Genomic DNA, 24,479 nt, shown 5'->3' with positions numbered 1-24,479 from the left:
TTGTCCTCCTTCTTCTCCTCCTCTTCCTCTTTCACCTCCTACTCTTCCTCTTTAAAATTACACATTACTGTATGTGGGATACTGATTGAAAAAGACTGGATAGGATTCACAGTTACACTTGTACTAGTGGTCTGACAAAAAAATAAAAATAAATAAAAACGCATTACAACGTCATTGTAAAATAGAAAAGAAAAAGAAATATGGGCACAAAGGTGAAAATAAAAATGAGAAAGTCCACTGTCACAATTTGTAACTCTTGTGTTATCCTCTGTCTATATATGCTTTCCAACTGAAGGTTCATGAGATGTACCTTTGAGCAATTTCAGAGAACTGCTTTATCATTGGTTGATCTATATCTTTATTAGTGAAAGTCAAGATTCACTTGAATAATTCATGTTAAATTTACAAAAAGTCTAATAGAAATGTTTAGAATATATGATTGACAGTTTATGACAACTAGATCAAAAATTTTGCATTTAGGTAATGACTTATACAATGAGCTAATGACTTAATGTTTTGAGGGGTAAGACTATTGCACAGAGAACTATATCATACATTTTGAGCAACATGACAATTGCAACTGATAATGTAGGAAACCGCAGACAAATGTATATAATCAGTTGTATGAATGTACCAAAGCAATCGCAACTTGATCAGAAGAATGAGAAGCTTTTTATGGTGTGCACAAGAGACTAGATGATGTGGATGTTGAACAAGTAGTTTTGACAATTTCATTTCTGATCTGAAAAAATGCACCAAAGTGACTGAGAAAAACTGTAAGCTGACTTTGGCTCTTTTATTTCCATCGAAGGTTCTGATTGGTGTGTGCTAAATTTTGACTCCTAGTGTTTCCACTTGGATAACTGTGTGCTTATTGAGCTCAAACTTTGCAGACTTGAGTGAACAATATTGAATGCTTGTGCTTTCTAAATGAGCACATGGTGTAAGCACTGAGAAATGTAGGGATTTGTGTGTAGAGTTTTGCAGTAACAGTTCACCAGATATAACTCATGTGTCAAAGCAGGGAATAGTGTTTATTGTTTAGGGAAATGGGTGTGCTTTTTCAAAAATGGCGTTATAGTTTTGACATTTTAGTTCAAAAGACTGGTTATAGTGTTTTAGCAATTGACAAAAACTGTAAAACCACTCAGAACAGCTACATGAAAACACCTTTGCTACCATTTTGTAATTATTAGAACCAATGTACATAGATAGCACCTTAATGGCTCATGTTTGTAGGCCAACCTGGAAGTTAGCATCAGTATGTTCCCTCAAGAAAAACCCAACAGGATTTTTGCATTGGCTTATTGCTGAAAATAAGCTTTTTTGACTAACAGAAATTCAGCATTCCAGTATGGTTTGTTCAATAAGATGTTTACAATTGAACACAACTTTTATGAATTTTCAAGCCACAGTAATATAATTGGCAGAAGTAAAAATGCTAAACTTAGGCTATAAATTAACTATACCATGATCACATGATTTCAGCATTACCATGACTAAATCATGTTCTCAACTTGGTAAACCCAGGGAACAAATTAGTAAATCGTGTTCAAAACTTGGTAAAATGAGGCAACGACTTTGTAAATTGTGTTCACGACTTGGTAAATTGTGTTCAGGAGTTGGTAAATCGTGTTCAGGAGTTAGTAAATTGTTCATCACTTGGTAAATTTTGTTCGTGACTTTGTAAATTGTGTTCACGAGTTAGTAAATTGTGTTCATGGCTTGGTAAATGGAGGAAACGAGTTAGTAAATTGTGTTCATGGCTTGGTAAATGGAGGCAACAAGTTAGTAAATTGTGTTCATGGCTTGGTAAATAGTGTTCACAAGTTAGTAAATTATGTTCACAACCTGGTAAATGGAGGGAGTGAATTAGTAAATCATTTTCACGACTTGGTAAATCGTGTTCATGAGTTATTAAATTCTGTTCACAACTTGGTAAATTGTGTTCACGAGTTATTAATTCGTGTTCACGACTTGGTAAATTGTGTTCACGAGTTAGTAAATTGTGTTCATGGCTTGGTAAATCGTGTTCATGAGTTATTAAATTCTGTTCACGACTTGGTAAATTGTGTTCAGGAAACACGAGTTAGTAAATTGTTAATCACTTGGTAAATTCTGTTCATGACTTGGTAAATCGTGTTCACGACTTATTAAATTCTGGTCATGACTTGGTAAATTGTGTTCATGACTTGGTAAATCGTGTTCACGACTTATTAAATTCTGTTCATGACTTGGTAAATCGTGTTCACGACTTATTAAATTCTGTTCATGACTTGGTAAATTGTGTTCATGACTTGGTAAATTGTGTTCACGAGTAGGTAAATCGTGTTCACGGCTTATTAAATTCTGGTCATGACTTGGTAAATTCTGTTCATGACTTGGTAAATTGTGTTCACGAGTAGGTAAATCGTGTTCACGACTTATTAAATTCTGGTCATGACTTGGTAAATTGTGTTCATGACTTGGTAAATTGTGTTCACGAGTAGGTAAATCGTGTTCACGACTTATTAAATTCTGTTCATGACTTGGTAAATTGTGTTCACGAGTAGGTAAATCGTGTTCACGACTTATTAAATTCTGTTCATGACTTGGTAAATTGTGTTCACGAGTAGGTAAATCGTGTTCACGACTTATTAAATTCTGGTCATGACTTGGTAAATTCTGTTCATGACTTGGTAAATCGTGTTCACGAGTAGGTAAATCGTGTTCACGACTTATTAAATTCTGGTCATGACTTGGTAAATTCTGTTCATGACTTGGTAAATCGTGTTCACGACTTATTAAATTCTGTTCATGACTTGGTAAATTGTGTTCATGACTTGGTAAATTGTGTTCACGAGTAGGTAAATCGTGTTCACGACTTATTAAATTCTGGTCATGACTTGGTAAATTCTGTTCATGACTTGGTAAATCGTGTTCACGACTTATTAAATTCTGTTCATGACTTGGTAAATTGTGTTAATCACTTCGTAAATTGTGTTCACGAGTAGGTAAATCGTGTTCACGACTTATTAAATTCTGGTCATGACTTGGTAAATTCTGTTCATGACTTGGTAAATCGTGTTCACGACTTATTAAATTCTGTTCATGACTTGGTAAATTGTGTTCATGACTTGGTAAATTGTGTTCACGAGTAGGTAAATCGTGTTCACGACTTATTAAATTCTGGTCATGACTTGGTAAATTCTGTTCATGACTTGGTAAATTGTGTTCACGAGTAGGTAAATCGTGTTCACGACTTATTAAATTCTGGTCATGACTTGGTAAATTCTGTTCATGACTTGGTAAATCGTGTTCACGACTTATTAAATTCTGTTCATGACTTGGTAAATTGTGTTCATGACTTGGTAAATTGTGTTCACGAGTAGGTAAATCGTGTTCACGACTTATTAAATTCTGGTCATGACTTGGTAAATTCTGTTCATGACTTGGTAAATTGTGTTCACGAGTAGGTAAATCGTGTTCACGACTTATTAAATTCTGTTCATGACTTGGTAAATTGTGTTCATGACTTGGTAAATTGTGTTCACGAGTAGGTAAATCGTGTTCACGACTTATTAAATTCTGGTCATGACTTGGTAAATTCTGTTCATGACTTGGTAAATTGTGTTCACGAGTAGGTAAATCGTGTTCACGACTTATTAAATTCTGGTCATGACTTGGTAAATTCTGTTCATGACTTGGTAAATCGTGTTCACGACTTATTAAATTCTGTTCATGACTTGGTAAATTGTGTTCATGACTTGGTAAATTGTGTTCACGAGTAGGTAAATCGTGTTCACGACTTATTAAATTCTGGTCATGACTTGGTAAATTCTGTTCATGACTTGGTAAATCGTGTTCACGACTTATTAAATTCTGTTCATGACTTGGTAAATTGTGTTAATCACTTCGTAAATTGTGTTCACGAGTAGGTAAATCGTGTTCACGACTTATTAAATTCTGGTCATGACTTGGTAAATTCTGTTCATGACTTGGTAAATCGTGTTCACGACTTATTAAATTCTGTTCATGACTTGGTAAATTGTGTTCATGACTTGGTAAATTGTGTTCACGAGTAGGTAAATCGTGTTCACGACTTATTAAATTCTGGTCATGACTTGGTAAATTCTGTTCATGACTTGGTAAATTGTGTTCACGAGTAGGTAAATCGTGTTCACGACTTATTAAATTCTGGTCATGACTTGGTAAATTCTGTTCATGACTTGGTAAATCGTGTTCACGACTTATTAAATTCTGTTCATGACTTGGTAAATTGTGTTCATGACTTGGTAAATTGTGTTCACGAGTAGGTAAATCGTGTTCACGACTTATTAAATTCTGGTCATGACTTGGTAAATTCTGTTCATGACTTGGTAAATTGTGTTCACGAGTAGGTAAATCGTGTTCACGACTTATTAAATTCTGGTCATGACTTGGTAAATTCTGTTCATGACTTGGTAAATCGTGTTCACGACTTATTAAATTCTGTTCATGACTTGGTAAATTGTGTTCATGACTTGGTAAATTGTGTTCACGAGTAGGTAAATCGTGTTCACGACTTATTAAATTCTGGTCATGACTTGGTAAATTCTGTTCATGACTTGGTAAATTGTGTTCACGAGTAGGTAAATCGTGTTCACGACTTATTAAATTCTGGTCATGACTTGGTAAATTCTGTTCATGACTTGGTAAATCGTGTTCACGACTTATTAAATTCTGTTCATGACTTGGTAAATCGTGTTCACGACTTGGTAAATCGTGTTCACGACTTATTAAATTCTGTTCATGACTTGGTAAATTCTGTTCATGACTTGGTAAATCGTGTTCACGACTTGGTAAATCGTGTTCACGACTTATTAAATTCTGGTCATGACTTGGTAAATTCTGTTCATGACTTGGTAAATTCTGTTCATGACTTGGTAAATTCTGTTCATGACTTGGTAAATTCTGTTCATGACTTGGTAAATTCTGTTCATGACTTGGTAAATCGTGTTCACGACTTATTAAATTCTGTTCATGACTTGGTAAATTGTGTTCACGAGTAGGTAAATTGTGTTCACGACTTGGTAAATTGTGTTCAGGAGTTGGTAAATCGTGTTCAGGAGTTATTAAATTGTTCATCACTTGGTAAATTTTGTTCGTGACTTTGTAAATTGTGTTCACGAGTTAGTAAATTGTGTTCATGGCTTGGTAAATGGAGGCAACTATTTTGTAAATCGTGTTCATGAGTTATTAAATTCTGTTCATGACTTGGTAAATTGTGTTCACGAGTTGGTAAATTGTGTTCACAAATCACAAGTTAGTAAATTGTTCATCACTTGGTAAATTTTGTTCACGAGTTGGTAAATCGAGTTCACGACTTTGTAAATCGTGTTCACGACTTGGTAAATCGTGTTCATGAGTTATTAAATTCTGTTCACCACTTGGTAAATTGTGTTCAGGACTTATTAAATTCTGTTCATGACTTGGTAAATTCTGTTCGTGACTTGGTAAATTTTGTTCTTGACTTGGTAAATCGTGTTCACGACTTATTAAATTCTGTTCATGACTTGGTAAATTCTGTTCGTGACTTGGTAAATTTTGTTCTTGACTTGGTAAATCGTGTTCACGACTTATTAAATTCTGTTCATGACTTAGTAAATTGTGTTCATGACTTGGTAAATTGTGTTCACGAGTAGGTAAATCGTGTTCACGACTTATTAAATTCTGTTCATGACTTGGTAAATTCTGTTCATGACTTGGTAAATTCTGTTCATGACTTGGTAAATTCTGTTCATGACTTGGTAAATTCTGTTCATGACTTGGTAAATCGTGTTCACGACTTATTAAATTCTGTTCATGACTTGGTAAATTCTGTTCATGACTTGGTAAATTGTGTTCACGAGTAGGTAAATCGTGTTCACGACTTATTAAATTCTGTTCATGACTTGGTAAATTCTGTTCATGACTTGGTAAATTCTGTTCATGACTTAGTAAATTGTGTTCATGACTTGGTAAATTGTGTTCACGAGTAGGTAAATCGTGTTCACGACTTATTAAATTCTGTTCATGACTTGGTAAATTCTGTTCATGACTTGGTAAATTCTGTTCATGACTTGGTAAATTCTGTTCATGACTTGGTAAATCGTGTTCACGACTTATTAAATTCTGTTCATGACTTGGTAAATTGTGTTCACGACTTGGTAAATCGTGTTCACGACTTATTAAATTCTGTTCATGACTTGGTAAATTCTGTTCATGACTTGGTAAATTGTGTTCACGAGTAGGTAAATCGTGTTCACGACTTATTAAATTCTGTTCATGACTTGGTAAATTCTGTTCATGACTTGGTAAATTGTGTTCACGAGTAGGTAAATCGTGTTCACGACTTATTAAATTCTGTTCATGACTTGGTAAATTCTGTTCATGACTTGGTAAATCGTGTTCACGACTTATTAAATTCTGTTCATGACTTGGTAAATTGTGTTCATGACTTGGTAAATTGTGTTCACGAGTAGGTAAATCGTGTTCACGACTTATTAAATTCTGGTCATGACTTGGTAAATTCTGTTCATGACTTGGTAAATTGTGTTCACGACTTATTAAATTCTGTTCATGACTTGGTAAATTCTGTTCATGACTTGGTAAATTGTGTTCACGAGTAGGTAAATTGTGTTCACGACTTATTAAATTCTGTTCATGACTTGGTAAATTCTGTTCATGACTTGGTAAATTGTGTTCACGAGTAGGTAAATCGTGTTCACGACTTATTAAATTCTGGTCATGACTTGGTAAATTCTGTTCATGACTTGGTAAATCGTGTTCACGACTTATTAAATTCTGTTCATGACTTGGTAAATTGTGTTCACGACTTGGTAAATCGTGTTCACGACTTATTAAATTCTGTTCATGACTTGGTAAATTCTGTTCATGACTTGGTAAATCGTGTTCACGACTTATTAAATTCTGTTCATGACTTGGTAAATTGTGTTCACGACTTGGTAAATCGTGTTCACGACTTATTAAATTCTGTTCATGACTTGGTAAATTCTGTTCATGACTTGGTAAATTGTGTTCATGACTTGGTAAATTCTGTTCATGACTTGGTAAATTCTGTTCATGACTTGGTAAATTCTGTTCATGACTTGGTAAATCGTGTTCACGACTTATTAAATTCTGTTCATGACTTGGTAAATTGTGTTCACGAGTAGGTAAATCGTGTTTACGACTTCGTAAATTGTGTTCACGACTTGGTAAATTGTGTTCAGGAGTTGGTAAATCGTGTTCAGGAGTTATTAAATTGTTCATCACTTGGTAAATTTTGTTCGTGACTTTGTAAATTGTGTTCACGAGTTAGTAAATTGTGTTCATGGCTTGGTAAATGGAGGCAACTATTTTGTAAATCGTGTTCATGAGTTATTAAATTCTGTTCATGACTTGGTAAATTGTGTTCACGAGTTGGTAAATTGTGTTCACGAGTAGGTAAATCGTGTTCACAAATCACAAGTTAGTAAATTGTTCATCACTTGGTAAATTTTGTTCACGAGTTGGTAAATCGAGTTCACGACTTTGTAAATCGTGTTCACGACTTGGTAAATCGTGTTCATGAGTTATTAAATTCTGTTCACCACTTGGTAAATTGTTCACGAGTTGGTAAATTATGTTTAGTAGTTGGTAAATTGTGTTCACGAGTTGGTCAGTTGTGTTCAGGAGTTGGTAAATTTTGTTCAGGACTTAGTAAATTGTGTTCAGGACTTAGTAAATTGTGTTCAGGACTTAGTAAATTGTGTTCAGGACTTAGTAAATTATGTTCAGTAGTTGGTAAATTGTGTTCACGAGTTGGTAAAATGTGTTCATAAGTTAGTAAATTGTGTTCATGACTTGGTAAATTGTGTTCACAAGTAAGTTATTTGTGTTCATGAGTTAGTAAATTGTGTTCACAACTTGGTAAATTGTCTTCACGAGTTGGTAAATCATGTTCAATTATTAAATCGTCTGCACGACTTAGTAAACAGAGGGATCGAATTAGTAAATTGTGCACACATTCTTTTTTTCCCCCTTCATGTCATGTGCGGGGCTCCGTAGAATACTTAGCAGGAGTAATGTTATTAAACATAAGAAGGCTGTAAAGACTAGTGTGTAGATGTGTTTACCTGTTGAGTTTAACGATGCTGAAGTCCCTGAAAACACTCTAGTCCCATTTACTCAATCATTGGCAACAAACTTATTCAAGACACGTAAAAGCTTTAAAATCATGTGGGATATTATTGATGTATTTTATGTGGTTGAATAAAACATGAAAATATCTTGAGCTTGTGTTAACCTCAGACCTTATTTCAGGCATTTAACCAAAAACCCATTCAATAAAATTCTTTAGATTTAGGAGTCTTTCTTGCAGCAACCTCTATTGTGGTAGTAATTTCTTTTGTTAGCTTTGTTAGAAGAAAAAGTACAAGGCTAAATACATAGCTGTATTAATACAAAAGGGAAGTGTTCATTTAGCAAGCATATTTAGAATCAATGCTTGGCCTGAAATGTCACTCTTGAGCCAGCCGTTCTCATTATACTCTGGAGGTCACTGCACGGGGCGACAAAAATAGAGATTTTTAGATGTGTTTGGACCAATGATGCAGCTGATGTTAGTGACTGTTCTGAAACAGAGCTGAAAATGATTCTGGCCATTAAAGAAACCTGAAAGGCATGCATGCTTGCATGAAATACACCGAGCAAATGGTATTTGTCGGCTTCTCATTTAAATTCCCAGCATTTATGGGGGCACAGATGTTTATTGGAGAAAAATCACATTTTTGTAAACATATATTCATTCAAGACTCATAACCATTGGGCACATCAGCACAATGCCCGAATCTGTTTCACATGCAGCTAGTGAAATATTCATTCCAACTCACCCATAGGTGATGAAACAACAGATACATGTAAATGCGATGCATTGTAAATGTCCAACACAGATAAATGCTCTCAACATGTACGATGGAGGTGACTTTCACTTTAATATATGCTTTATATAAAGTCATCACTGTCCAGGACATCTGATGCTGAGTATTTTGAATACATATACAATAAAGGCATGAGCCTGCTACCTTACAGCTATTTCGGTTTCTGTCATTTATCACAACATCCCAATAAAAGACATCAAAACATCAGTCACATCTACGGGCTTTGATTGATGAAGGAGCCGAGAGGTCCTGTATATAGCGGTGGACGCCACACCCCTGATTTGCAATCGCCGGCGTGAGCTGCATTCTGACGCGCGGCCATAATATCGCACTCCGCTGTAAACCTCGAGCGAGCATTCGGCTTATTGTTTTTTTCCTCCCCTCTAACAGTCGGACTGGGAACGCAGCTGGCACGCCTAATGCAGTAATGGCGGAGTTTTAATTAGGAAGGGAGGGTAATGAATCTGGCAGGGGCCGGGCCGGGAGGGAAAGTGACGCAGGACGCAGCGGTGCTGCAGCCCGGCTCCTCTTTACAGCTCCACGTCACGTCTCGGAGCCACCACATTAATCATATGGCAGCAGAAATAAAGCAGAGCATCCGTAATACTTACAAATGGTGAGCCAGTGCAACTGAAGGACGAGGAAAGGTCGTAGCACCCCGGCATCAAAGATAGCGTCGTATACAAAAACAAAGGGGCAGTGGAATAACATCACCCCTCACACACACACTTCCCGGTGTGATCTTCCATTTACCCCGACATACATTAACAGTTATAAATGGGAAGGCTGAAAGACAAGGACAGAAGGAGGACAAAGTGTCTAAAAATGGAGTCCTGTGTAGAAAATGGCTGATCTTTTAGTAAAAGCGAGCGGGATGGTTCCCCACGCTATAGATGTTTGCACCTGCAAATTGAAAACATGCATTACGAACATAATGATCCTATTCCGCATCCACGCTTTGTGTTTAAACAGGCACAATCATGGTGAAATATCTACCCGTGCTGAAATGTAATTAACCGAGGTGGTTATTTTGGTTCAGTTTTCATTAACGCGTACGATCGAGTCCATCTGCTGAATCTCAAATAAGAGCATGTGGAGGTGGGGAGCAGAGCAGGGTCAGTCCATTAACTTGTGTGGAGTATTGGTGACCTTGGACTACACCCTGTGCCGTCTAGCTGACATATGTCAATAGTTAATACCTATAAAAACATCTAATCCACAACAGGAGTGGAGGACTTAAAGACACACTCCACCCAAAAATTGAAATTCTCTAACCCTCATGCCATCCAACATTTTTTAGAAAAACTGATGGACTGTAATCCAAAGGTTAACGCCTCAATCACAACACAAAGGCTGCATTTACATTACATTTATTCAATTTCCGATTTTTTCTCCTATGTGGGACAGATCGGATATGCAAGTATAAAAACAGCAAATGAATTCTGATTTCTCAGGTTGGTTTCTGGTCTCATTCAGATGTGGGAATGATTCTCATATAAATCGGAATTGTACATTTATGTCTGCGATGGAAGTGGACAGATTGGATATTCCTGTCAAGAGTCGTACATTATTGAAAAAGTGACGGTGGTTAATGATGTAAACTCAGGTGGATGCATTTCCTGAGTAAATACGCAGTGTTGCCAAGTCTGTGGTTTTTCTGTGGAATTGGGTTACGTTTACACTGTTTCTGTGAGCTATTTTTAGTTAGCGGCTTAGAGGAATCCCTCCCTCCTGCTATTTTCAATGGAGGGGGACCCCTGCTGGATGGGACATCTTTGGGCTGATTTTAATAGCATTCAGGCTTGTTTTGTTTTGCAGACCTGGCAACCTGTCAGTACATCTACCCTGGGTTTTTTGCCAAGCGTAGGGTAGTGTTAATTTTCACAGCAAATTCCGATTTAGTCTTAGTCTTTTGACTAAAATGCCATTTAGTTATATTATAGTTATATAGTTATATATATCTCGTGACAAGATCTCGTAAGATCTAACTAGTCTCGTGAGAACGTGAAGATATCCTCGCAAAACATTTTGCAGTGTTTACATTAGAGCCGCACGATTAATCCTTGAAAGATTGTTATCTCTGTTCAAACACCTACGCGATATTATTCCTGAATGACAACAATTTAGCAGTGTGAATTACTGCTGCTGCTGCTGATCCAGAAAGAGCAACACAAACAGTCCTTTCAACCACATAATGATCATTATTTATGTGTTACAGACATTTAAATGACGTAAGTACTGGTATAAAAGTTTATAGTTTTGGTATAAACACTTATTATCTACAGTAACGATCAAAACGAAAGTATCTTAACACTTGTATGAATTGTAACGCTTATCATTAAACTGCGCGTTTAAAAAAGTATTTATCATTGAATCATTCATTCAGGAGATTGTAATAGTGTAAAAGTAAGTAAAAGTCTTTATTAATTGAGACACTGACATTTATTTTAAATTTGATCAAAAATATTTTTTAAAAGACTTAAGCAATAAGCCTTGTGTCAGAACCACTAGTAAATTATTTTGTTTAGATTTGTAATCTTTTTTTTTCTTCAGAATTGTGAGAGAATCTTGATCTCCAATTTATAAAAACAATTGTGATTTTTTATTTATTTACATGTTTTACTGCATATAATTATTTAAAATAGAAGCTTAATTTTATAAAGTACACGTTCATATCAAAATGCACCTATATTTTTTGCATTTTGTGTTTAATGAAATACTATTTTTCACTATATATTTCATGGAGGATTTCTTTAAAAAAAAAATTAAATCTTGTCTTCTCATGTCGCACCCCTTGTAATTAATGACAGAATTTTCATTTTTAAGTGAACTATCCCTTTAATGGTGTGTTCACACCGGACGCGAATGAAGCGGCAAGCGCGAGTGATTTACATGTTAAGTCAATGCAAAGACGCGAATAGCCATCCTGCGGCGCAGAACGCGCGAATAGCGCGAATGAAGCGGCGCGAATTGAGTGTTTCAAGCGTTTGCCGCGCCATTCGCACGAGTTCAAAAATCTGAACTTTGGCGAAAATTCGCGCTGCATTAACCAATCAGGAGCTTGCTCTAGTAGTGATGGAGGCAGAAATCTGAAACAACAATGGAGGACAAAATCACCATTGCTGTCTGTGGTTACTCGGAGATGTACGATACATCTTTGTACTTTTATAGAAACAGGAATAAAAAAGATCTTGCTTGGAAGAAAGTGAGTGAAGAGGTCGGACAATCTGTTAAGTTTTAAAAAAACGCTCTTTACTCAATCTGACCTACATATGTATACATATTGAGACTACAAGCAAACTAAAGCAAGCTAAAGCTGGCAAATTGAGCTCATTCACCTATTTTACAACTGCTTTCCCGCTGACAAGTGGCAGACGCCCCTCCCATGACGCGAATTTGCGTCTGTTGTGAAGTAAATGTCACGCGCGAATGAAGCGAGTAAACTTAAATGTTCAAGCGTCCAACTACGCGCGAATAGTGCGATTTATTTGCGCAAGTCGCGTCTGGTGTGAACGCACCATAAAAGTGAACCGTAATAGTTTATTATTAAGTGATGAGGCATCATGGAGTTTGAACCGAGTTTGAACTTCCAAAATGCAGCTTCAAAGGGCTCTAAACGATCACAGCCGAGGAAAGAAGGGTCTTATCTTGCGAAACGATTATTTAAAAAAAAAAAGAATTACAATTTATATACTTTTTAACTTAAAATGCTTGTTTTGTCTAGCTTGGCAAGACGAGCGTTTGAGATTAAAAAGTACAGTTGTAAATATTTTTAGAAAATAACTAATCGTTTCGCTAGATAAGACCCTTCTTCCTCGGCTGGGATCATTTAGATCCCATTTAAACTGCATTTTGGAAGTTCAAACTCAGGGGCACCATAGAAGTCCATTATATGGAGAGAAATCCTGAAATGTTTTCCTCAAAAAACACCATTCTTTACAACTGAAGAAAGAAAGACATGAACATCTTGGATGACAAGGGGATGAGTACATTATCTGTACATTTTACAGATAACTACTTCTTTTAAGTAGCACGGGTATATTTGTAGCAATAGTCAAAAATACATTTTATGCCAAAAATCGTTAGGATATTAAGTAAAGATCATGTTCCATGAAGCTATTTTGTAAATTTCCTACCGGAAATATATCAAAACGTTATTTTTCATTAGTAATATGCATGGCTAAGTACTACATTTGGACAATTTTAAAGGTGATTTTCCCAATATTTAGATTTTTTTTTTTTTGCACCCTCAGATTCTAGATTTTCAATTAGTTGTATCTTGACCAAATATTGTCCTATCCTTAAAAAAAAAAAAAAAAAAAGGACCCTTATGACTGGTTTTATGGTCCAGGACCACAAATGTGCTCTGAAAACTGATTTACACCTCACCAGTGAAGACACTGGATTACACACTATATGACATGTTTAAGGTGGAACGTGTGACTAATAGGTTTCTTGACCGATTGACAGGAGGACGAGGCGGGAGACGGCCGATTCAGCTTCGCCGCCTACGGCATGGGTCCGGCGTGCCTCCAGGCCAAAGACGGCATGGCCATCAAGGGCAACAACAACAACGCGCCCACCTCCGCCAACCCTCCTGAGAAGACCGTGGAGGAAATGCGCAAGCTCTTCATCAGCCGCGCCAAACGGATCGACACGGTGTCGCGCGTGGCCTTTCCGCTGGTCTTCCTCATTTTTAACATTTTCTACTGGATCATTTACAAGATCATACGCAGCGAGGATGTTCACAAGCAGTAAAGAGATGCGAATACACCCGCCTCCACGCCCCCTCCCCACGTCCCACCGTGCCCGCCTTCCTCTCACTGCAGCGCTCTCACTCGCTTACGGTGATGACGAGTCCCCGGCAGAGGTATTTATTCCTTTTTTCGTCTCTTTCTCTCTCTCCTGTCCTCCTGAATTATCCGGACCTGTGCAATAGCAATGCAGTAAAATGCATGATATATGAATGTGGCAATATATTTACTAAAAAAATGAAAATGACTCAAAGTAAATATCCAACTTAAGAACTTCTGAACTGATGACTGGGAATCCAAGAGGAAAACTTGTACAACCTTTTTTTTGCAACTTGAAGACGTACTGCATTGCGAGAATACGGAACAAAACGTTGCTGCTGTAATATATCATATATTTAAATGATACTACTTCCGTCATTGAAAATGAACCATTTCTGGGCGTCTCGAGGCAGTTTGGGGCTTCCATGAATATGTCGCGGGTCCCAGAGACCGAGGTTTGCTTTGGTACACGTGTCCTGGGGTCTCACGATGTTTCATTCTGATATCAATTATTAATGGATCTTGATGAGTGCCAGTGAAAAGTGAAAAAAATATATATTTATTCAAGCTGTGGTCAATGTGTTTCTCTATCTGTGCTCATTTTCAGCTTTCTTTTTGTTTGAAACATCAGATTATGTTCTGTTCGTGTGCCAAACATCAAAAAGAATTGATTTATTCATTTGTTGACTTTGGAATATATATAAGCTAATAAAAAATAATTACATATTAGTATATATAAAATAAAATATACTTTTAACCATTTCATCTTGAATATGTTCGAAATGGGCAGGAAGGAAAGCAAATGGATTTTCATAACTCATATTTCATACAGTGTTATTTTTCTAAGCGTGGTTTCGCAGTACAGCCAGTGCCATGATAATAGATCTATATTTCCAACCAAATGTATATTACAGTGATTTTTCAACATATATATGTGTAAACACTGCATTGTGCAACAGAACAAACGAGTGCACAAAGGTTTAGGATGCATCTTCATCTGGCTTCTCTATGCAATAATCGTATATGCAATTATTTTCCGTGTTCATCATATGGCCGTTTCTATTCTAAAGGCCTCCAAAAAAAAAAAAATGCTTTTTCACACGTTCAATATTCTCTTCCAGTCATGCTCATTTGCTGTCTATGCATGGCTAGGGTTTTTTTCGTGGTGCAGATGATATAGATGTCATTTTTCACTTTTCTAATGTTTTGTTTGACTGCCGAACTGAGGAGAAACACCATTATATAAAGTGAGCATGTGTCAGGCTGTGTGATCGATGCTCTGTGCAGGATATGCAAGATTTCGCCATGCGTAACAACACTTTGTTTGTTTAAAACCAAAGAGCAGTTTTGTTACTATTGTCATTGCCTTTCGGGTTTTCAAGCTCTTTTTTTTTGTCCGCATTTCATCCCGTTTAATGTGACATTGACCAATTTTGTAAAGCCATTTGTAATTTATTCCGTTTTTCACAAGCGTATGTCTTTATACATTGCATTTAGATCTAAATAACAGTATCATAGTGTTTTGATGTACATGTGCCATTTGGGTTAAGAGTGAAGCTAGACGTTAGATGGCACATTTTATTTATTTTAAAAAATTAAAATATATTTTTCAAATAAATTAATTAATTTTAAACGACCAGGCACCATAGTAAATTTGAAGGGCTATTTTTGATCATCAACATCAAATCTTTTCCCTCAAATGAATTGGCTTGTAATGCAGTGCTCTGAAAACTGGTTTACACCTCATCGATGAGGACACTGGATTGCACATTACATTAGACCTCGCTGAAGCTCAATTCTACTCGGGTTGCTCTCCGAAATTCAAGGAGGAAATGTGAAACGCTATCCACACGCTTACCTCCACGGGCAGCACAATGTAGCAAGAACACATTTCACACATCATTTGAATGCTCCCACATGATGAATTGTGCTGAAAGGAGTGTTCGCGACCGGATCTGTAACATTACAAACAATATTAATCATCGTTATTTCAAATAGTCACCCAACTAGTCATTCTTCCAGCGGGTTACGCTTCATCTGAGACTGATAGAGGCACACGATGTATAAATATACATCACGGTGTACAGTGTGGAAAGCTTTATACACTCGATGTGCTCATTCTCTGAAACTGGGAAAGTCAAATATGTAGTCAAAAACACATTTAGAGAACATTTGTAGAAATATGTTCCGCTTCATGTTGCTGTTAATGAGCGGTTTCTTTATTAATCAACCCTGCTTAAGGCTATTCACGACGTCGCTGGACTGACCCGTGTGTAAACGACAGCAGTGACGCCCCGGGCCCTCACACACTCCACAAGCTAAACGCAATATACGAGACAACTTATAATAACAAGTAATGCTGGCTCGGGAACACGAGGACAATGTGAAATATGTGCTACATGCAAATACGATTTGTTCTTTGGCTTAATCATGAAAATATCAATTTGTTGTCCTGATGGTTTCAGAATCTTCATTTGAGGCATGACTCTTTTTTTCTTTTCTTTTTTTAAGCGTTTATTTATTCTTTTCTTATTGCAAGTGAGTGACGACAGACATGGCATCGTATGTAACTTGTACGCAAAACTGTGGGTTAAAATGTTATTTTTGCACAAGTTGGTATGGCCTTAATTTTTTGGGTTTTCTTTGCTATTGTGTATTGGCACAAAGTGCGTCTCTCCATTCGCTTTTCGCTTGTCATAATCCGAGTGCACTTCCGAGCAGTGAAAAGAACAGCAAATTCTTATTTTTATGTTCCAATACTAAAACATGGAATTTTGCATGAATAGAATTAAATGGCAGATATTTTTGGCTTGTACAGAAATGTGAGCAATTTGAAGAAAAAAGGAATGTACCATTTCTGCTATATCTGTATATAACACGATATTTATTGAAATATGTCATAATGCTAAATCTAATTCTACTATTAAAGGTTTTCTGAACTAAAACATCTCAAGGGTTTGTGAGGATTGTGACGTTTGTGTGAGCTGGACTGTGATTCATCATGACCTGTGGGTCAATGACGTGTGTGTGTGTGCGTGTGTTTGTGTGTTACTTGAATTTGATTTAGTCCAAGAAAAACATTCCATAACATGTTTTCACCTTCTGAATAAAATTCTTTTTTATACTGCTGTGGGGACTAAATACAAAAATAACAGGTTATTGCGATGTTATTACTCACATGACAAAAAAGGTCTGACATGTGAGAGTCAGTATGATATACTTAGCTTACATGCAGGAAGCTGTTTCATAGTTGTAACAAAAGCCATATATATGCTTATATACACTACCAGTCAAACGTTTTTGGACAGTAAGATGTTTAATGTTTTTGAATAAGCGGTAACATTTTGAAATGTTTTTACTATTTAAAATAACTGTTTTCTATTTGAATATATTTTAAAATGTAATTTATTCCTGTGATTTCAAAGCTGAATTTTTAGCATCTTTACTTCAGTCACATGATCCTTCAGAAATCATTCTAATATTCTGATTTGCTGTTCAAAAAACGTTTATCATTATGTTGAAAACAAATGGGTATAATTTTTTCAGGTTTCTTTGATGAATAGAAACTTCAGAAGAATAACATTTATCTGAAATAGAAATCTTTTTAACATTATAAATGCCTTTATCACCTTTGATCAATTTAAAGCATCCTTGCTAAATAAAATAACATTTATTATAAATATTAACTTCTATCATTTTATTCCCCAAAATGAATTATAAAATTATGAACTCCAACACTTTTTATTTCAGATAAATGCTGACCTTTGGATCTTTCTATTCATCAAAGAATCTTAAAAAAAATATTGGTAATAATAAATGTTTTTGAGCAGCAAATCAGAATATTAGAATGATTTCTGAAGGATCCCTGAATGGAGGATTGATACTTAAAATTTAGCTTTGAAATCACAGGATTATTTTACATTTTATATTCAAATAGAAAATGGTTCACAATATTACTGCCTTTTCTGTATTTTGGATCAAATAAATGCAGGCTTAGTGAGAAGAAGAGACTTCTTTAAAAAAAAACATTAAAAATCTTACTGTCCAAAAACTTTTGACTAGTAGTGTAAAACAAAGTAATATCAGAGAAGGTCTGTACAAGGTCTGTTTGGATTATTGGTCATGGTCACAAGTCACTAAAGTGCTCAGTAATATAAGATCAATAAATATATAATTATATTATAGACATATATGTGGCCCTGGACCACAAAACCTGTCATAAGGGTCAATTTCCTTAAATAAATAAGCTTTCCATTGATATATGGTTTGTTAGGATAGGGTAATATTTGGTCGAGATACTACTATTTGAAAATCTGGAATCTGAGGTGCAAAAATATCAAAATGTTGAGAAAATCGCCTTTAAAGTTGTCCAAATGAAGTTCTTAGCAATGCATATTACTAATCAACAATTAGGTTTTGTTATATTTACGGTAGGAAACTTTTTTTCATGGAACATGATCTTAATATCCTAATGATGTTTGGCATAAAAGAAAAATAGCTAATTTTGACCCGTGCAGTGTATTGTTGGCTATTTCTACAAATATACCTGTGCTACTTAAGACTGGTTTTGTGGTCCAGGGTCACATATATTTTATTAAGCAGGAATACCTCTCTTGTTGTATTACATTTCTCCCTCTCTCAAAATGCAAAAGTCAAAAGTCACGTTGAATGTTGAGGTTGTTTTTAATATTCTTATCTTGAAGCATTTGTTTGTTTAGAGCTTTTTATGCCCCAACCAATTTTTAGGGGAAAGTCAATTAAGCAGATTCAGGCACTGGAAAGTACACTCTGCACGAATTTCCCAGAGGCCCCGTATGGCTGCATTTGAATACATCCATACTCGGCCTTATGGCCATCCTCGCTGAGGCTTTTAAATTATGCAAGTGGATTATGAACCACAAAGGCTCAGTCAATTTTTTCCCCTCGCTCAAGTAGTCTGGAAGAGCACCCTCCCCCATCTCCAGACCACCCGGCCCCTCTCACCGCCCCGGCCCGCGCTTTACAGCGGGACTGGAATTACATTACAGCTGACACCGAAAACCACCGCGGGGCCTGAAGCCAGTGAAACATGAAGGCTTTGACAGAATGTTTTTTCCCTCAATATATGAGAAATGAATATTTTCAGTCTGAGCTGGGAATTTTGAGCATTTGGTTTTATTAACAACTTTTGCAATAAGATAAAAACTCTGGAGGTAAAATGTTTTCAAATGGATAGTTCACTCAAAAATACAATGAAATCTGTTATTTACCCACCATGACACTGATCCATGGATACACACTGAAAAATGCTAAGGTCACTCTTTTCCATGCAAAGCTCCAAGAAGGTCACCAAAGTGCCAAATACAGTCATCAATGGATCCTCTGCAGTGAATGGGTTCCATCAGAATGAGAACAGCTGATGAAAACAATCCGTAAGTAATCCACACAACTCTAGTCCATCGGTTAATGTCTGCAGATTACAATTTATAAATATGTGTTGATTCATAGTTATGTTGTTATGAATACTACTAAACAATTTAAACACGCACAAACTCATTGAAGTACATTTGACCAATTTCAAACCACATCAATCTTAGTAACTACTATTAATTTTGTATTTAATCATTTATATGCGATATATAATTGTCCATGAAGGTTTGCAGAATTATTACAAATAAAATGAGACAAAAAAGAGACTTAACTCACTTATTAACTTATTAAATGCCCATGAGACGAATGTAATGCCATTGCATACAGAATTTACAGAGTTAAGGCATGACGAATGGACAACGAAATGCTCATTGGGTCAGCACTGTCAGAAAAAAAACGGTGGAGAAGAAAGACATATGTTAACTGCAAAAGAGTTACGAATTAAGGTGAAGAAACCACCAGGAACCATTAAGTCTCCAGTGCCACCATTTTTCAGAACTGCAACCTAACTGGAGTCTCCAGAAATGCTTTGCTTGGGTAAGAAAATCCTAAAAAAAATGGCTCTCACTTAATAACATGCTGAAGTGTTGTGAAATACATGAAGACTGCTTTTTTTATTAAGTTGAGAGTGAACCAGCATCACATCCTCTTCTAACACTTTTTCAAAAATGTATCCTCCAGAGTCTGGCAGTAAGTTTTGGGACTTCATCTCCTATTCTGAAGTCTCTTTCTTGCAAAGATGGACTAAAAATGGACTTACAAAACTTACTGCCAGATTCTGGAAGATACATTTTTCAAGAATGGGGAACAAGAGGATGTGGTGCTGGTCCTTCAAGAGCCACTCCCAAGTTATCTGTATCTATCTGGCATTTAATAACTTAAATAGTTAAATGTCTTTTTTTGGCTCTTTTTATCTGTAAAAGCAATCATGCACACCTGAACATAAGGAGTTTTTCACTTCCAGCATTCATGGACAATAATATCGCTTACAAATGATTAAATACAAAATTAATAGTAGATTGATGTGGTTTGGAATTGGTAAATTTACAGTGCTTTGTTTTTCAGGTAGGTCTAACAGTAATTTTCATGTACATAATTATTACAGTAATTTAATAATCTATTCAACTTGATTGTATTCATTGTATAAATAAACATTAATGATATACGGCAGCATGTTTATTTAGGCTGCTGTCTCTTTAAGACCTCATGCACGGATACTTACATGTAGGTTTTGTTTCACTCAATTAGTAGCCTATATACTATATACCAACTGTGTTTACGTGAATACGGCCATTTTGACATAACTCTGTATTTTGCCGTGTACACGCAATAAGGTGATTTTTTCGCGCTGTTTTAGAAGTGGGATTATGTGTGCGCGCTATGCGCGTGAGCGCACAGAAAATGGTTTCTGAGAAAGCGCGCGTGTACTGTATAGAGCTCTCTCTTCGCGATATCTTGCTGTTGCTTAAAGTCGCCTAAATGTTTAAATTGATAAGACTTAAAAGCACATGAAGTTATACATTACCTCTTCTGTTTCGAGTGACATTTTAAGATGAAATATTTGCGGAATGTCCTGCGTAATAAGCACGGAGTAGAAATGAGGAGAATTATGCCGCGAAATTCAAACCCTGTGACGTAATGCTAAATTTCTCCAAATTCCGATGAGGAAACAAACGTCTTGGATGGCCTGAGGCTGAGGGTGAGTACATTTTCATTTTATTTATGAAATGAAGTAAATTATTCATTTTAACAGTGGTTTGTAGAGACATCCGGACTGGATGGGAAAGTTGAAAGCTGAATAAATAAGATGTTAGGATTGTTAGGATATGACAATATTTGGCCGAAATACAACTGTTTGAGAATCTGGAATCTGAGGGTGCAAAAAAAGTCAAAATACTGATAAATTGCCTTTAAAGTTGTCCAAATTAAGTTCTTAGCATTGCATATTACTAATCAAAAATTAGGTTTTGATATATTTACGGTAGGAAACTTACAACATATCTTCATGGAACATGATCTTACAGTTTTTCTCAATTGCTTAAACACATTTCTTGAAATTATGCCTCTTATTTGCGAAACTCTAAACACAAATCCACAACTCCTAACTCATTTCCCCAAACTTCCTATATTGAGGTCAAAATGAAGCTCTCCACTCAAAACAATTCAATCTTGCTGAAAAACCAAACTTTGCTTTCAGACATGACACACAAATCCTCAAAAACAAACACACTACAACACAGTTTTACACACTGATGAGATAAATTCAAAACAATACTACAAAAACAATACAAATAAAGAACTTTTCACATGATGAACACAACAAATGTATGCATTTGCAAGTGTTTTATTTCTTAATTTACAGTAATGTACTGTAGAAAACAGAACAAAACAGCAAACAACAACAAAATAATTATTCTGCCCAACATCCTGTGTTTGGTCTGGGACAGGCCACAGAACCTCTTCAGCATCACAGGCTAAATTAGCCCTGGCCAGGCAGCAGGGGTAAAATCCTCTTGCATGCCTAATCCAACCCTGGCACCCATCAACTAAAATATATGAGACTGCTTGTCTTCTTTCCCTTGCCCTTCCTGTCTCTTCCATGTTGTCGTCATCATCATCATCCACCTTCTTCTCCTCCTCTTCCTCTTTCACCTCCTACTCTTCCTTTTCAAAATTACACATTACTATAGGTGGGATATTGATTGAAAAAGACTGAATAGGATTGAAAGTTACACTTGTACTAGTGGTCTGACAAAAAAAAATGCATTACAACGTCATTGTGAAACAGAAAAGAAAAGGAAATATGGGCACAAAGGTGAAAATAAAAATGAGAAAGCCCACTGTCAGAATTTGTAACTCCTGCGTTGTCCTCTATATATGCTTTCCAATTGAAGGTTCATGAGATGTACCTTTGAGCTTTTTCAGAGAACTGCTTTATCATTGGTTGATCTATATTATCTTCATTAGTGAAAGTCAAGATTCACTTGAATAATTCATGGCAAATTTACAAAAAGTCTAATAGAAATGTGTAGAATATATGATTGACAGTTTATGACAACTAGATCAAAAATTTTGCATTTAGGTAATGACTTATACGATGAGCTAATGACTTGATGTTTTGAGGGGTAAGACTATTGCACAGAGAACTATATAATACATTTTGAGCAACATGACAATAGCAACTGATAATGTAGGAAACCGCAGACAAATGTATATAATCAGTTGTATGAATGTGCCAAAGCAATCACAACTTGATCAGAAGAAAGAGAAGCTTTTTATGATGTGCACAAGAGACTAGATGATGTGGATGTTGAACAAGTAGTTTTGGCAATTTCATTTCTGATCTGAGAAATGCACCAAAGTGACTGAGAAACACTGTAAGCTGACTTTGGCTCTTTTATCTCCATTGAAGATTCTGATTGGTGTGTGCTAAATTTTGACTCCTAGTGTTTCCACTTGGATAACTGTGTGCTAATTGAGCTCAGACTTCGCAGACTTGAGTGAACAATATTGAATGCTTGTGCTTTCTAAATGACCACATGGTGTAAGCACTGAGAAATGTAGGGATTTGTGTGTAGAGTTTTGCAGTAACAGTTCACCAAATATAACTCATGTGTCAAAGCAGGGAATAGTGTTTAATGTTTAGGGAAATGGGTGTGCTTTTTGAGAAATGGCGTTATAGTTTTGAAATTTTAGTTCAAAAGACTGGTTATAGTGTTTTAGCAATTGAGAAAAACTGTAATATCCTACTTAATATCCTAATGATTTTTGGCATAAAAGAAAAATGTATAATTGTGACCCTTACAATGTATTGTTGGCTATTGCTACAAATATACCTGTGCTATAATTCTTTTGTGAATTTTTTGGGGAAAAGTGTGTGAAAAAAAATTGTTTTATAGTCGGTCACAATTGGGATAGTGTATACTGAATTAACATATTTCTGATAATAAAAATGGTTATGTCTTAGCCCAGCTATTTTTTAACTCTTTGAGTACATTCTAGGATTATTATTATGCATAAAAAACCCTTATACAACATTGATAAGAAAACTGAGAAAAAAGACAAAAAAAAATAAATAATCATTAACATATTTCAAAACTGTTACTTTATTGTTAGTGGTGGAAAGAGTACTGAAAATTTATACTCAATTACAAGTACTGTTACATTGCTGAAATTGTACTCAATTACAAGTAAAAGTACTGGTGTTAAAAAAAAGTAATTAAGTAAAAGTACAAATTACTCTTCATAAAAACTACTCAGAGTACTAATTACTTTTTAGCTGGTGGTATTATTGAATTATCCATAATTGCTGAATCAGACAAGATCCAGACAATAAAGCACATGCTGCTTTTATGATGTCATGGTACTGATCAATCTTAGATGGTTGTTTCCTCCGGGGGGAAAAAATCATAGAGGAATTATACAAATTAAATTATAGGTTAATCACCCTATATATTTTCCATTCATTACATAACACAATACGAAAAAAAACAATATGCCTTACTAATATATATATATATATATATATATATATATATATATATATATATATATATATATATATATATATATATATATATTAAAACAAGTAGACAGTAAGCAATGCAATAAGAACAAATAAACAAATTAAGAATTAATTAATACAGTTTGTATTACAATGATGTTAGATTTGCATGTTCTAGTTGGAGCTGGGCGAAATGTCCTAAAAATAAAATCCCCGATTTTTTACATATGGCACCATATATTTTGCAATATACATTGCAACTGCATCAGTATTGCTTTCCACCAGTCCCCATTCTTATTATACCGGACACAGTAAATGTTTGTAAGACAAATAAATATGAGATGGGAGGAAAATATATTTTCCATGCTTTTCTCTTGCAGTTGTATTTAAAAATATAAAATTTTGAATACAGAAATATTAAATGATTTAAAATAACCGAGACGATCTGCCAGCAGGTGGCAGCAAGACACTGATTTAATGACTGAATCATATCATTCATTTGATTCGTTCGAACCGCTGGTTCACTCAGAATAAATCATTTCACTAGATTCGTTTAAAAACGCACGTTCATTCATAAACGCTCAGAGGCTCGGATGTGACTTGTAGACTACTTTTGACCACGAAATAGAGCAAAATCAGGCAATAGTGTTATAGTCAGACAATGTAAGTCACTTAATAATAACTTGTTTATTTAACTGTTGTGTTAAATCAATATACAAACTCCTTAAAAATTATTAAAGCTGTCACTCATCTTAGATCGCAATATCACAAAGCTCTATTATAATCAACAATGCTCGCTATACTGCACAATCAATCTCTTATTTACACTCTCTCTACGCTTTGTTTCTGAAA

The 24,479-nt window shown here is 35.5% G+C and overlaps 1 protein-coding gene across 2 annotated transcripts in view; it reads left to right on the top strand.

Moving 5' to 3' along the window:
- glra1 (glycine receptor, alpha 1) overlaps positions 1 to 14,611 on the top strand; it is a 98,673-nt gene extending 84,062 nt beyond the window's left edge. For both annotated transcript variants that reach the window (XM_073820877.1, XM_073820876.1), the window contains one exon: positions 13,392 to 14,611. In XM_073820877.1, coding sequence (XP_073676978.1) covers positions 13,392 to 13,679 — 288 coding nt within the window. In that variant the 3' untranslated portion in view covers positions 13,680 to 14,611. The remainder of the gene's footprint in view (positions 1 to 13,391) is intronic.
- The last annotated feature ends 9,868 nt before the right edge of the window (positions 14,612 to 24,479 follow it).

This window comes from Garra rufa, chromosome 16 (genome assembly GCF_049309525.1).
Source record: "Garra rufa chromosome 16, GarRuf1.0, whole genome shotgun sequence".
NCBI lineage: Eukaryota > Metazoa > Chordata > Actinopteri > Cypriniformes > Cyprinidae > Garra > Garra rufa.
Note: the sequence above shows the minus strand (reverse complement) of the source record. Positions and strands in the feature narration are given on the sequence as shown.